At 38.8% G+C, this 16,283-nt stretch overlaps 1 protein-coding gene across 2 annotated transcripts; it reads right to left on the minus strand.

Moving 5' to 3' along the window:
• Positions 1-261: 261 nt before the first annotated feature.
• LOC125810702 (DNA-directed RNA polymerase 2B, chloroplastic/mitochondrial) lies at positions 262-16,283 on the minus strand. Of its 2 annotated transcripts, none has more exons than XM_049490174.1 (19): positions 15,328-16,283; positions 14,040-14,249; positions 13,819-13,952; positions 13,639-13,705; positions 13,444-13,502; positions 13,193-13,310; positions 12,972-13,085; positions 12,695-12,830; positions 12,121-12,533; positions 11,021-11,071; positions 10,554-10,624; positions 9,528-9,612; positions 9,159-9,311; positions 3,477-3,551; positions 1,875-1,964; positions 1,736-1,783; positions 1,441-1,555; positions 1,259-1,362; positions 262-818 (listed from the first exon to the last, which is right to left on the minus strand). In XM_049490174.1, the coding sequence occupies exons 1-19, from the start codon at positions 16,231-16,233 to the stop codon at positions 708-710; spliced, it is 3,060 nt and encodes a 1,019-aa protein (XP_049346131.1). In that variant the 5' UTR covers positions 16,234-16,283; the 3' UTR covers positions 262-707. The 2 variants fall into 2 exon arrangements, with proteins under 2 accessions (XP_049346131.1, XP_049346132.1); XM_049490175.1 differs by having other exon boundaries at positions 13,639-13,702; positions 15,328-15,936.

Raw genomic sequence — 16,283 nt, forward strand, 5'->3', positions numbered from 1 at the left:
GATTGATCAAGACAACTCTTAGATAAAAGAGATATTGTCAGCATATATACAGAAGATATAAACAGATTTTGTTAATACAGAAGATTCACCACCAGAAGATCTTGTGACAATACTGTTGTCTCAACTACTATACACGCATGCCTCAAAGCTTGCAAATGTCACTCTATCATATCCATGTTCTCTCATAATGGTGGTTATAGCACAAACCGATACTATTTACAATTTGAAAATACAAAGAATAGTATCCTTTTGCATAAAGGAAAACAGCCTGCAAAACCTGGAAATCATTTGTATCCTTGCACCTCAATGCTTCTGCAGTAGAAATTAGACCCCAGAATGATCGTCTATATTTATTCACAAGCTTTCTTCGACCATGACTAAATTATGAGGCACCATCACATATCCTCCATAATCTGTTAGAAACAGGTTGGTGAATCTGAATTCTCATCGCATACAGGCTTCAGCTGGAAATTTCTATCCCAGCTGCACTAGAGAGTGCAGGCTAAACGATCAAGAAAAGAACCAGAGCATCCAGGATGCAAGACGCTAATCATGTTTTTATACATCATACAGCAGAATCTGCATCTCACTGGATCCTATGTAGTAAGAACAAACTTTTCATCGTCTTACCATTATCGCATTTGAAACCCAAGAAGGCACTGCCCAGCTTAGTACTTAAAGGGGTGTGAGGCTACACGTGAACCTAATCAATTGAAGAAATAGGGAGATTCTATGACATCTCTCAAATCAAAGTCCCCACGTTCAGGCAAAGGGGGGAATGACAGTGTAGGATAGGAAACTTGGAAGCTCTCCAACAACTGCGAAAAGATGGAAAGAAACAAATATGAGTGGACAATGAAGTAACATTTTCAGATTTTGACACATCAAACGCGTTAAACAAATTTTAGTGAATGGCTTCAGTCCTTTGATCAACGGGACAGGTTTCATTCTTGCAACTACTTCAGAAGGAAAAAGAAAGAAGCCAAGAAATATTTGGATTATTTTTGAATGAATAAATTAGTCATTCTCGTTCAACTTCATCAGCTCTGTTTGATAACAAGGAAGAGCTGCAATCATTTTCCAAACAGATTATTTCTTCCAATGGTCAAAGGAAGCCGGGCAATACTAGTTTATTTAAAACGTTTTAATGCTTCCTTACATTCTTGTTTGAAAGGTGGAGTGTAGATTCTTAAGTAATAAGAAACACTGAAATTGATAATATGATATATTCTACTTCTCCGATAATGCTGATACTTACTTTCTCTAGAATTGGCGTTTCATAAAGCTCTACAAACTTTTCTCTCAATATCCTGTTCAACTTATCAACATCGCACGCATGCGTCCAATACGAGTCATGAACACCTGTAGCAGAAAATGTTCAATTGTTTTCTTTCCATAGAACCCGCGCAAAGTGGGGGAAAAAAAAGAGAACTAAGGAACCTGCAAAATTTAAGCCTGCCCTTCTGCATGCAACTGCAGTCATCATCATATGTGAACCATCAAGGGAGTGAATGAAATTTGGCGGAAAAGCTGTCCTTTGCCTCTTGACCATTACCTGCAAAGGACAGAAATATAAGCAATTTTCTTCTGGAGGTTTGCCAAGTTGAGTCTCAAAGAGGAAACATTTGAAGAAAAATGAGCATTCATTTGTATCCCCGTTAGTTCCCACCTCGTTGATATGGAAGAACAGAATATTAGATAACATAAAGCATGAGGGCAAAAAAAATAAAAATACCTTTTCTGTTTCCCGTTGCAAAGTCAAAATTTGGAGAGAAGTCTTAATCTGCAACAAGATTTGCCAAATAGAGATGTAATGACTCTTGAGTAGTTTATAATAGCATGGGGACCAAAAATGGACAAATAGTAACACTCACAAAATGTCTTCCAATTTTGCGGTAAGGCTGAACAACTGGAAGCCCAAGAGGAGTTGTCCATCTGACTGGTTCATTTTCAGAAGCAATTATCTGTTGAAATTTAGAGGTCAATGAAGATAAACTTCAGCAGAACAAATTTTAATGCACTTTTATCACCTGATCAAATATTTCTGCAAAATATCCAATCTCAATTTTTTTTTAATCATTGAATAAATATAGTTCTTGTATAATTTGATAAGCCTGCTTCAGATGGAAAATCTTTTTTTTTTTCAACTGTCATCAGATGGAAAATCTATGACCGATCTTAAAATGACTCATGGCAGAATCAGAGAAAACTCAGAACAAAGAATCAACCATGACTGACCTGGCGCGCCTCCCCTCCCCTCCCACCACCATTTACAAAAACAAAAAGTAGGGAACACAAGAAACAACAGATAAGAAAGAATTTCTTGTACGCTCAAGTTGAACAAAATTATACAGACATCCCTTCTAGAGTAATAGCTGGTGCATTATGGCAAAGATTAGGTGTGCTCAGCTTCTGAAGGCTCAAAGTAATTAATCAAAATACATATATGCTTATGAAGGACCATCCTACCAAAAATAGCTGATAGGACTAGTCTCATCTACAAAATTCAAGTTAGTTTTTTTTTTTTTTTGATGAAGAGCGGATTCAAACAAGCTATCACACTCTAATTAATATCCATCCCCAAAGAATCGTGTGCGATTTTGAGTGTCAAGAAGAACGAATTTGCAAAACTGGGAGATGCAAGAGTTCCAGAGAATGCTGGAGCTGCTGTACTAACATATTATTACACGACAGCAAAAGAATGCAGGGGAGTGGAGCTTTCTCAGTGAGATCTTTTTACTACGGGCTTCTCGCAAAAAGAAGAAGCAACATTTCCACGCCTCACTATTTGGATCCCTATAGCTCCGAGCAAGGTATGCTTCTTCACGTGCCTGGAAACTAAGGGTTCATTTACAACAACAACATACCCAGTGAAATCCCACAAATGAGGTCTGGGGAGGGTAGAATATACGCAGAGCTTACCACTACCTCGTGGAGGTAGAGATAATTGGTGCATTTACACGGTGAAAAATTGAAGTGGATAATTGGTGCTATACCACTACCTCCATGAGGTAGAGATAATTGGACTTTGGAGTACCCACAGGGTCCCACTTGTGGAAAACGTAGGTTCTACCACTTTTGTGTTCCACTTGTATACCAAACTTTTCCTCAACTATCTCAACGGTCCAATCAACCAGGGAAAAAACCCTTCAGCCAATTAAAATCTTTACCATCATGTGTCAATAACAACAGGAACATATAATCACAGACATACATGTCCATATTGATAGCTTTAACATCATTAGAAACAAAAGTAGAAAAACAGGGTTGAGCGAATTTACAAAGCAATTTTGACTAAGATCAACTAAAAGATGACCACTGAAGAGTTATTACACACTTGAGAGCTTGTACAAGAGTAGAACAGTCCGGTAGTTGACACCATAGTGTAGCAACATTAAACTGCTCTTTGACCTAAACAGAGAGGGATTGAACTTGCAACACATTTCAATGGTGACAAAGTAAGCAATTAGGCATACCTTAGCACATTCGCCAAGCCAAGTCATGATGCTGCGTGCAGCTTCAAACATCTCCCCCAATGCAGTTAATGTGACCTAATCAATGCGTCAAAAGATGCTGGTCATTGACCAAGATAAGAACTTAATTACTGTTAGAATAGAAATAAGTATTTCCTACTTATAATAGAAATAAGAATAGGAATAGGAATAGGAATAAGAATAGGAATCCTAGTTGGAAAAGGATTCCAATGTAGTGTCTATAAATAGGGTCTCAATGTAACTATTTAGATACACAATTCAATAATATTTTTCGTATATATTTCTCACATGGTATCAGAGCATTGGTGAGAACAAACAAGTCACCGTATGTCTATGTCAATTTCCGGTGACTGTTGGGTCTGATTTTGTTATACTTTTTTCTTTCTGTGGGTGTTGTGAGAAAACCAACACCACCACGAGGCTCGGAAAGCCCCCGCGACCAAACCCCAGCCAAAACCACCGGAAAACACCACCCCACGCGCTCTCACGCGCCTATCGGAGGTGGCAGTTTCCGGCGAGATCTGTCTCACGCGCCGGCCCCTGAGGGCTTTTCTGATCATATTTTTTTGAGATTTTTTTTGACAGTTGGGGTTGTCCAGCCAATCCGACCAGGCCCATACTGTTTTTGACCAGATCCGATCGCCGGAATTAGAGTTCCAGCTATTTCCAGGCAGTTTCCGGCGACTTTTCTTCGAGATTTGAATTTTCCGAGACAAATTTAGCATAATGTCTTTTGGGTGTGATGTTTTTGGTTCCAAAAATATGGGGATTGGAAGTTCTAGCCCTATAATCACTTCAGAACTTTTATTGGGAAGTTCAAACTATTTATCTTGGGTTTCCTCGGTTGAGTTGTGGTGCAAGGGTCAAGGTGTCCAAGATCACTTAACGAACAAGGCTTATGAGGTAGATGTAAAGGCAAAAACTAGTGAGGAAGATGCAAAAGCCAAAGCACAATGGGAGAAAGTAGATGCTCAATTATGTAGTCTCCTATGGCGTTCTATTGATTTCAAGTTGATGCCCTTGTTTCGCCCATTCCAGACGTGTTATACAGTTTGGGAAAAGGCTCGTGCTTTATACACTAATGACATATCTCGATTCTATGATGTGATATCTCGATTGACCAACTTAAAGAAACAAGAATCCGATATGTCTACTTACTTAGGACAAGTACAGGCAGTCATGGAGGAATTTGACACATTAATGCCAGTTACTACGAATGTGGAAAAACAACAAGAACACAGACAAACATTGTTTCTAGTTCTTACTCTTGCTGGACTTCCTCCTGATCATGATTCTGTACGTGATCAGATTTTAGCTAGCCCTACAGTTCCTACAATCGATGAATTATTCTCTTGTCTCCTTCGTCTTGCGGCACCTCCCAGTCACAAGGTAGTTTCATCACCCACTGTTGACTCATCTATTCTTGCATCTCAAACCTTCGAAAAGCGTACATATCAATCTATGGAGAATCGGCGAGGAGGAGGGCGTTTTGGGAAACCTCGATCCAAGTGTAGTCATTGTCATAAGCCTGGACACACTCGTGATATATGTTATATTTTGCATGGTCCACCACCCAGTTATGATCCTATTGTTCTAAAGGAATATAATGAGTTCCTTCGAAATCGAGGAAATAAGCAAACGTCTCCACAAGTAGTTTCGGTTGCACAACCTGATGTCTCTGTTGCGGGTAATTCTTTTGCTTGTGTGTCGCAATCTAGTACTCTTGGAACATGGGTCATGGACTCTGGGGCTTCTGATCATATCTCTGGTAATAAATCACTTTTATCCGATATTGTTTATTCACAATCTCTTCCAGCTATTACTTTAGCCAATGGGATCCAAACCAAACCAAAAGGGGTTGGAAAAGCCAAACCCCTATCTTCTGTCACCCTAGACTCTGTTCTTTATGTCCCTGGTTCTCCTTTTAATCTAGCATCTGTTAGTCGTTTGACGAAAGCCCTACATTGTAGCATAACTTTTTTCGATGATTTTTTTCTCATGCAGGACCGCAGTACGGGACAGATGATTGGAACAGGACATGAATCACAAGGCCTTTACTATCTTACCTCTTCAAATTCCTTAGCAGCATGCTCCATTACAGATTCCCCAGATTTAATTCACAAACGTTTGGGACATCCGAGTCTATCCAAACTGCAAAAGATGGTGCCTAGTTTGTCTAGTTTATCCACATTAGATTGTGAGTCGTGTCAACTTGGGAAACACACTCGTGCTACGTTTTCTCGTAGTACTGAGGGTCGTTCAGAGTCTATTTTTTCATTAGTTCATTCTGATATTTGGGGTCCTAGTAGAGTCAGTTCCACCTTAGGATTTCGTTATTTTGTTAGTTTCATTGATGATTATTCAAAATGTACTTGGGTTTTCTTAATGAAAGATCGTTCTGAGTTATTTTCTATTTTCAAAAGTTTCTTTGCTGAAATACAAAATCAGTTTGGTGTTTCTATTCGTACTTTTCGTAGTGATAATGCCTTAGAATACTTATCCTCCCAATTTCGGGAGTTTATGACTCACCAAGGCATTATTCACCAGACTACTTGTCCATACACCCCTCAACAAAATGGTGTAGCTGAAAGAAAAAATCGGCATCTTATTGAGACCGCTCGTACTCTTCTCCTTGAATCCAATGTTCCATTGCGTTTTTGGGGAGATGCAGTTCTTACGTCTTGTTATTTGATAAATAGAATGCCCTCTTCTTCTATTCAGAATCAGGTTCCCCATTCCATACTGTTTCCTCAGTCACATCTCTATCCTATCCCTCCTCGTGTCTTTGGGAGCACATGCTTCGTTCATAACTTAGCCCCAGGAAAAGATAAATTAGCTCCTCGTGCCCTCAAATGTGTCTTTCTTGGTTACTCTCGAGTCCAAAAAGGGTATCGTTGTTATTCACATGATCTTCATCGATACCTTATGTCTGCTGATGTTACATTTTTTGAGTCTCAGCCTTACTATACATCTTCTGATCATCCTGATGTCTCTATGGTCTTACCCATACCTCAGGTTTTACCTGTGCCAACCTTTGTGGAATCTACGGTTACTTCTACATCTCCAGTTGTAGTGCCACCACTACTAACTTATCATCGCCGTCCACGTCCAACCCTAGTCCCAGATGATTCATGTCATGCGCCAGACCCTGCTCCTACTGCGGACTTGCCTCCTCCTAGCCAACCGCTTGCACTTCAAAAAGGTATACGATCCACTCGAAATACTAACCCACATTATACCTTCTTAAGTTATCATCGTCTATCATCACCCCATTATGCATTTGTGTCGTCTTTGTCCTCTATTTCCATTCCTAAGACTACAGGTGAAGCACTTTCTCATTCTGGATGGAGGCAGGCTATGGTTGATGAGATGTCTGCTTTACATAAGAGTGGTACTTGGGAGCTTGTCTCCCTTCCTGCAGGTAAATCTACTGTTGGTTGTCGTTGGGTTTATGCAGTCAAAATTGGTCCAGACGGTCAGGTTGATCGACTTAAGGCTCGCCTTGTTGCCAAAGGGTATACTCAGATATTTGGGCTAGATTATAGTGACACTTTCGCTCCTGTGGCTAAAATTGCATCTGTTCGTCTTTTTCTATCTATGGCTGCCGTTCGTCATTGGCCTCTTCATCAGTTGGACATTAAGAATGCTTTTCTGCATGGTGATCTTGAGGAAGAAGTCTATATGGAGCAACCACCTGGTTTTGTTGCTCAGGGGGAGTCTAGTAGCCTTGTATGTCGATTGCGCAGGTCACTCTATGGTCTAAAACAGTCTCCTCGAGCTTGGTTCGGGAAGTTCAGCACAGTAATTCAGGAGTTTGGCATGACTCGTAGTGGAGCTGATCACTCTGTGTTTTATCGGCATTCTGCACCAAGTCGATGTATCTATTTGGTTGTTTACGTTGATGATATTGTTATCACCGGTAATGATCAAGATGGTATCACCGATTTGAAGCAACATCTCTTTAAGCACTTCCAAACTAAAGACCTTGGCAGATTGAAGTATTTTCTAGGTATTGAGGTTGCTCAGTCTAGATCAGGTATTGTTATTTCTCAGCGCAAGTATGCCTTAGACATTCTTGAGGAGACAGGGATGATGGGATGTAGACCTGTTGACACTCCTATGGATCCGAATGTTAAACTTCTTCCAGGACAGGGGGAGCCACTTAGTAATCCTGAAAGGTATAGACGACTTGTTGGAAAGTTGAATTATCTCACAGTGACTAGACCTGACATCTCTTTTCCTGTGAGTGTTGTAAGTCAGTTTATGACTTCCCCTTGTGATAGTCATTGGGAAGCAGTTGTTCGTATTCTGCGATATATAAAGTCAGCTCCCGGTAAAGGACTACTCTTTGAGGATCAAGGCCATGAGCATATCATTGGATATACAGACGCTGATTGGGCAGGATCACCCTCTGACAGACGTTCGACATCCGGATATTGTGTTTTAGTAGGAGGTAATTTGGTGTCGTGGAAGAGCAAGAAACAGAATGTGGTTGCTCGATCTAGTGCAGAATCAGAATATCGAGCAATGGCGACAGCAACTTGTGAGCTAGTTTGGATCAAACAGTTGCTGGGAGAACTAAAATTTGGCAAAGTTGATAAGATGGAACTTGTGTGTGATAATCAAGCGGCTCTTCATATCGCATCAAATCCAGTGTTTCATGAAAGGACTAAGCACATTGAGATTGACTGTCACTTTGTCAGAGAAAAGATACTCTCGGGAGATATTGTTACGAAATTTGTGAAGTCAAATGATCAGCTTGCAGATATCTTCACCAAGTCCCTCACATGTCCTCGTATTAATTACATCTGTAACAAGCTAGGTACATATGATTTGTATGCACCAGCTTGAGGGGGAGTGTTAGAATAGAAATAAGTATTTCCTACTTATAATAGAAATAAGAATAGGAATAGGAATAGGAATAAGAATAGGAATCCTAGTTGGAAAAGGATTCCAATGTAGTGTCTATAAATAGGGTCTCAATGTAACTATTTAGATACACAATTCAATAATATTTTTCGTATATATTTCTCACAATTACATATGATGGAATCGGCAAATCAATGCGTCAAAAGGTGCTGATTATTGACCAACATAAGAACTTCATTATATGATGTAATGGGAGTTTATTTATTGGCCAAGTTAATCAGCACTCTATAAGCATCGTCACATTGGTGACGTCTTCTTATAGAACTTCATGTGATACGATACATCGATTACATTTAGAGAAAGTAACAATAACAAAGCATGTGACAAGTGGGCTATTTATGGGTGCGAACACACACAAATTGACAGTCACTTCCAAGCAAGCAGAAACCAGATACAGCTGACACCAGAAGCAGCAGTTCTTTAAAAAAAAAAAAAGAACTGCTGCTTCTGGTGTCAGCTGTATCTGGTTTCTGCTTGCTTGGAAGTGACTGTCAATTTGTGTGTGTTCACACCCATAAATAGCCCACTTGTCACATGCTTTGTTATAAGCAGCAGTTCTGTTCTTTTGTTTTAAGCAATTGAAGAGCTGATTCTCAACTGATGACAGTTAGGCCTAGAAGCAGCTACCAAAGGAATATCAATTATAATAAAACCCATTTATCATGTTTCAATATGTTAACATATAGAACACCTATCGAAAGATTATCAACATATGGTACTCCATCTTGCCCTTACTTTTGCGGCATAGCTAGCAGCACCAAATAGCTCAGAACCATCAGCAATTGCACCACGCTCCTTTAACCTCCTCTTTATTTGATCACGAGCCCCAATGTAAGTGACCCCATAGACTGATGTCATCACTGTCTGCTTCACCAACTTCCTGTCAACCTGTATGACAAGCCATAAATCGAACCTGAGTGATTTAGTTGCCTTATCATCAAGCAACTGCAACACATAAAGCTCATGCTATCAGAAGCAACAATTCTCTTTCAGGTGGCACACCAAAACTCTATCTGTCAAACCATTTATCTCAAACTACCAACAAGTTCAGAAAAGGGGAGTACGCTGTTGGCTGTGGCCTTAACAAGGTGATCAGCATAATACCTGATTAACTAAAACCCTTGCACGAACAGCATCTGGAAATTCTGCAGGATCTCTTTGTGCATCTCTATTCATAATATCAAGGACTCTGAAAAATAGCCACATCAAAATATTGTTCACTATGTCTTATTCCTCAATACTAACTTCCAAGGGTTTAAATTTAATTAGCCAGAAGTGTTGAGATGAAAAATATTCCAACTCAATGCTTCTTTTGACAGTTAAGGGAAAAACTCTGAAGCTATAAGCGTTTGAACCTGTGATAACCCCAAAGTGAATACAAAATCTTCAAAAAGAAAGAGCTTCAAGTTCTAATTCAGCAGTGATAAAGATCCCACAAAGTATGAATTAATGCCTCGTCCAACACTTAGATATCAACCAATTTTCCCTTGCACATTATGAACAAGCTTATTTCATCTCCTTTAAGATTTTCATATGAGCACAACATGGGATCTCCGAAAATTTTCGTGACATTTCGCAGAGCTCATAGATCGATAGGTTGAGAACTCCATAACTAATTTAATGATATTCATCATTCCATAAAGTTTAGTAAAGGACTCCATATTTTGTCTTTACACAATTAGATGCAGAGCAGCAGCAAAATTTTGAAGCCAAATCATGTCATGTTGGGTATGTCTGTGGCCCATGGGTTCATTGTTTAATTAAAGTGTGACCTTTCACGTGCTGCACTCTTTTATCCTCCTTAAAAGATCATAGCAAGCAATAAAGTAAAGCATAAATTACCATAGATACAATGTTCTTTCTATTCCAATACAGTTTGTTCTCCAAGCATGAATAGTAAAACTACGGAAAGCTTTGTTATGGCAGGAAAGGTCGACCTGCATCCACTCCTAATGTTCTAGTCTGAAGCTGGCCAGTGGTTTGTCAAATGATAATGACCAAGTGTTGGTACTATAGTTGCTACCGTGGGAAAATTGTTTGCTTCACATGCAAGTAGAGGTCAAGAGAGAGAATAGCAGCACCTCAAGGCCTCTTAGTCCATTAACAGGAAAAAGGATTAAAAAAACTCACCTAGCTGCTATGCCAGAGTAAACATCAGCAGGTTTTTCTCCAGTAACCAAATTGACTGCAGCAGCTCCCAACTGAACCGATGAATTTCAATAGAAGAGTTGATTAAGTAGATCCAGAGATTATTATAGATAACAAAACAGAAAAGTAATAAATAATTGTTTGGCTTATCTCACACAGAAGGAAAATGAACTCTTTATGCTTGATTGATAAGATAAGAAAGAATGGAAATAGTGTTAACTGATGGAGACACTCCAAACATGCATTTGTTTACAATTGTAACTGAACCACATAAGATTCTGAACCCCAAAGGAGGAAGTAGCGAGGAGGATGGAAGAAGAAAATGGTGGTGGTCTAGGCTTTAATATTAATTCAAGCAAGTTAAAACATGTCAATTGGGTGGAAAGGGGGAATGCATATCAGATTCATTGTAATCAAACACTAATGTTTAACGTCGTGCTATTTATTACCTTATCTCTTCCAAGGGCAGCATAATGTTGTAAACCATTGCAGGAACCATCCTGAAAATTACAACAGAAAGATACAAAATTTTACACAAACTCAAAATATTACAGAGAAGTTCAATCAAAAAAGATAATGTACTTAGGCAGCAAATGGTCTCATTAGTTGAAAATTATATCAAATAACATTTCTCGAACAACAGTTAGTTTGAGACATGAATAGCTGTCAGGTGCAACTGAGTTCTAGCCCAACTCCTGTAGTCTACATGAAATGAATTGTCAACTTTCACCAACTTATATTAAATGACTCTGCGATGAAACCAAAAAGAGAATTCCTTTTGTTTGAACTTTTTCATTAGTCTGGAAGCAACTAACGACATCAGCCAGCTTGTTCAAAATATGCAGTTTATTATGGAATTCAAACCCCAAGAAACTGTTTGAAATACATGCCCCATCAATTGGCGAGAAAGGTATATATAAAGCCTTTCTTATTTTGTCAAAACTAAATTAATAAAATCCAAATATATCAATGATCTCCACATAAGACTTTGTGCTGCCTTCTAATTATACTGACATGATTTTCATAACACGTAGCAATGGCTTATAAATAAAGGTGCATATATACTCTCAGTTTGAGTCAAACATCAAAAGACAATGTTTTTCGTTCTTTTTTGAGAAATGGTAATACATTGGGTCTATCGAAAACAGACTCTCTTCCCCACAAAGGTAGGAGAAAGGTCTGTGTACATCCTAACCTCTCCAACCTCCCCAGTCCCCACTTGTGTGATTAGACTGGGTATGTAGTTGTTGGTAATACATTATCAACATAGCATTAAGGAAGTAATCTGTACAAAGGTTATCCGAAGCAAAGATAGAGCTTCAAAAGCATCCCTAGCCTATTCTTTGTAGGGTTCCTAGAAATTCAAGCATAGATTCTGCATTATTTTAGGATACTCACTTCCTTACACCAGAACGGAAAACACATTACACAATTTCACTTGCTCTTGTGTAAAGTGTTGAATTTTTCCTCAAGGCATCTAAGGTTTCTTTCTCTCCAAAACATCAACAGACAAATTAAATGTGCAGGCCTCAATAATAGTGAAACTTGCCTGGTGTACAGGAATATGAGAAATAACTGTCTCTGGGGATGAGCTTCTGACAGCTTCACTAAGATTAATGCATACAGCCAGGCACTGAAAGGGATCCTCTGCATTCAACCACCAGCGCCTTCCTTCGAGCGGTTTGTCAGCAGAATCAAATATATCATCCAAGTGACTTTCAGTAAAAGCTATTCTACCATCAAGAGATAATTTATCCACACCACCAGCAAATAAATTTGCAAGGTGTATCTTCAACCAGCGCAAACCTGACTCTCCAAGAGGACGACCTGCTGCAAACTCCAGGACACCCCGACAGATATCAGAACCGAGATGGTTTAAATGTGGATGCATGGGGTATGCCCGACCTCGGAAATCAACGTTGTGCGGGTAGAAGAAACCTTCTTCATCTTTCATTCTATGCGCTACCTGTTCAATCATGGAGAAGAAAACCTCAGGAAGAAATGTAACAGATACAGAAATATATGAGCCATGATTGCAACTGTGCCCGAATAAGATTTTCTATATATGTTTCCAGATGTTATTGGAAGTTTAGTAAAACATAAAAAAGAGAAGCAACTGGAACCTACAGCAAGTTTCAGCTCGATGTCACATCGTTGTGAGTGCCTTTCTCTGTTCTCTTTCTTGACAGATTTTAATTTCCACCTCCACTTTGTGCATACTACCTCATCTTCCGTATCTGGTTCTTCTGGCAAAGGGGCCTGCAAAAAACAGAAATATTACAGTGATCGCCAGTTCCACATAAACCATTTTACACAGCTTATGAAATTCATTTACTTAACAATGAAAAAGAAAGTAGCTTTTGCATCTCAATAAAATAGTTAAAGTATAGAGCAGCTAACATCATCACGGTCCACCAAATCAGCCAGACGACCACCACCAGCCCATATTCTATCAACAACAGAAAGTACCCTTTTGTTTATCCTCCATTTGGTACTTCCCAGAGTATCAAGAGCCTAGATACATTTAAAAAGAACACATGTCTCAAGTTCCATGAGGTGAGCAAACAAAGGAAACACGTGATATCAAGTTTTAAGATTGGATAAATCATTGGCAAATGAACCTCAAAAACTGGTCGCAACTGGTTCCGGGAGGCTCTCTTTACTGCTTCACGTTGTTGTCTTGCTCCATGTGTCCGCATGACATACGAAGGCAGATAGAGGTGTCCACCCTTGTCATAACTGTAGACAGAAAAAACAAGATGTAGACACATTTTCTTGTAAGATATATATATATATATAGTATATGCATAAGTGAAAGAAATAGGAAAGGGAATGGAAAAACAGAATATGAACAGACTAAAAATTACTATACCCTGTCCACTTCACAGGAGGCACCAACATTGGCATGTAAGGTATCACCATGTGTCTGGCCTGCTTGCAGGACAAAAGTAAACAAACCACTGAGGATAGTTCTCATATCTGGTAGCTCAATAAAACAAGGCTAGCTGATCAACAAAAGAAGTTTTTAAATAACATATATCTCCCAAAGAGGCAAAAAATTACTTACAGTTCTTTCAAGTCCTTTGAAAACCAGTTCATCACATTGGATAACACCATATCTTCTGCTCGCACTCCTGTGAGGGAATAATCCCACAATTATCATCAATTGTTTTTTCTAAAAGAATATCATCAATTGGTAGTCACAATTAAATTTTAAAAATATCGACGTGAAGGGAATGAAAAGTACTTAGTTTCTTTGGCTACAGTTCTAGTACTGTGTATAAAGGCAGGTCGAATGTCAGGTGGATCAACTGCTAACTGATCAGCAGGAGACTGTATATAAGCTGTCTGTAGAAGGAACTCAATTAAACGGCTTCCAACCTGGTAGAAGAAAAAGTACTGTCAAAGTTCAACAAATCATACATAGAATTTTTTTGAAGTTTCAACATCAACGAGGGTAAGCCCAACCTTTGCTTTAGCATCTTGGCCCCAGGGCTTTGAATCGTCTTGACTTCTCACTATCTGGTTCACTGCACGTAACTTCTGTTTTTTCATTAGACTAGTGACTTTCTTGTGTAGTTTCTTTTGTTCTAGAGTGGCATGTTCTCCATCTTCCATTTTCCTATCTTTCTCTGCTTTATGCTTCTCTGTTTTCTCTAAAAACTTGTGTATTCTAACCTGGTGCATGAGGAAGTGCATGATCAGCTCCAGGTACTATCAAATGGAAGTCTCTGTGCTTTTCAAACATTTCTCCCCACCATTTCTTGAAACTTGACACAGGGTAAACCAAAATAAGGTTTGTCACGGGATAGCCAACATAACACCGAATACACTAAGTTCCAACATGCTTGGAAACTATCTTGTATATAACATATAAGATGTTGACAGTACAGTTTAATTTATCAGTTAAATTAGATCTAACACACAAACATTTTTTAATATTCTTGTTAGCTATAGAATAATAGAAACTACATACTGGTACAGTTAAACCCATCAAGCCATAGTTAGTTAAACTACCTTACATCACTGCAATAGTTGAACATCTTGTGCAAATTGCGAGGCAAAATTATGTCATGTTGTGCAGTTAGTGAGTCTATGACTAGTCTTTGTTTTCAAAAACTTGCAGTTCATTTTCTGATATTCAAACTTTAGAATCTAGAGCAAAAGCAGGTGAAGTTTCACATTCTATTTTTACCTGGAACTACATTGACAGTGTCAACAAGGCAATTTCTAGACCATAATATTCAAAGTGGTTGCACTGACTTTTTCTTTCTTCCCTATATCATCATAATTAAAACACTAGTTGCATAGAATTTAGGTTAAATGTCAAATGATTCCATTGGGAAAGCATTTGTTGTCAACTACAACTTAGTTGTTTTCATGGACAACTAATTAGAAGTACAAAACGCTTAAAGTGTCAATCAAGATGTCCCAGGTCAGTAGTGCTTCCTTCACTTCTACACTTCTAGCTTTGTCAGTTCTGCAGGTGTATCATTGTCCAATGTCCACTATTGATAGTTCTAAGTATTGTACAGTTGGTCTCTAATATGCTGACACACAATTTTTCCACCATTTATCTGTACAGACTTCACAAGTGATATTCTCCCAGACACTCTATTGCTCCATCACAACACTTATAGAAGAGGAGCTGAATAACACAGAAGAAAAACTTAAGAGAAAGTTCATAACGCAGCAAGTTTGATGCTTAAAAATAGTGTTCTCTAGATCACACACATAAAATTCCAGGATAACCAACCTCCTGTTCAATTGCATCACCAATAGTAAGCGCAGCTTGTACCACTCTTGCATTACCATGTTCACCCCCTGTCATCAATAATCCCATCAACTTATGCATAGTGATAACCGCCATCATATCCGCAGGTAACAGGTGAAAATATTTTGAATAAGCTGCTTTAGACTTCCCTTGGATACATAATTCCTGCTCTTGAGCTATCTTATCGCGCAAAGGCTCAAACCACCCCAAAAACAATGACTTCACATATGGCAAATTGGGTGCTAATTTCTGCTCACACATATCAAACAAAAGCTCCCTGTACTCCTTTGCAGCTTGTTCCCATGCCTGTGTCTCTATCTTGACTTGCCTCCTCTTAAGCGCTGGATACTTCCTGCGGTCAATACCACTAGTCAACAACCTTTGATTCCTCCGCCTAAAAGTAAACTGTTTTTTCTCTTCTTTCTTCAATTCTGTTAACAATTCTTGAACTTCACCAACCACAGACACATCTTCCTCCGCATCAGTGGAAGATACTGCAACAGCCTCAGCTACACTAGCATAGCTCTTTCGACAAATATCATTGTTACTCACTTGACTTTTCATAGCACACAATAAGGGTCTCCTCAAGAACTCATCAAATTCACCAAGATTCTGAAACCCCATTTCAAGAAATCCACTATTTGAACAAGAAACAGGGATAAAGGATCTTAATATTCTTTTATCATTGAAAACAGAATCTTGGCCGAAACCAAGAAAACTATAAGTACGATTCTTTGAGGTAAGAAGAATCTTTTGTGGGGTTCTTGAAGAGAACTGTTTGACTATGTTTCGCCACATAATAGGGGAATTCTGATATGGGCTTATTTCTAAATTAGTGAATTGGTTGAATTTGATGGTTAGGGAAATGGGGGTTTTAGTGCAGGACATCAAATTGTTCAAGATTTTTTGTGAAAGAAATAGAGTTGTAATGAAGAAAG

The sequence above is a fragment of the Solanum verrucosum genome, unplaced genomic scaffold, assembly GCF_900185275.1.
Source record: "Solanum verrucosum unplaced genomic scaffold, falcon-dt-bn FXZP01000032.1, whole genome shotgun sequence".
Classification (NCBI taxonomy): Eukaryota; Viridiplantae; Streptophyta; class Magnoliopsida; order Solanales; family Solanaceae; genus Solanum; species Solanum verrucosum.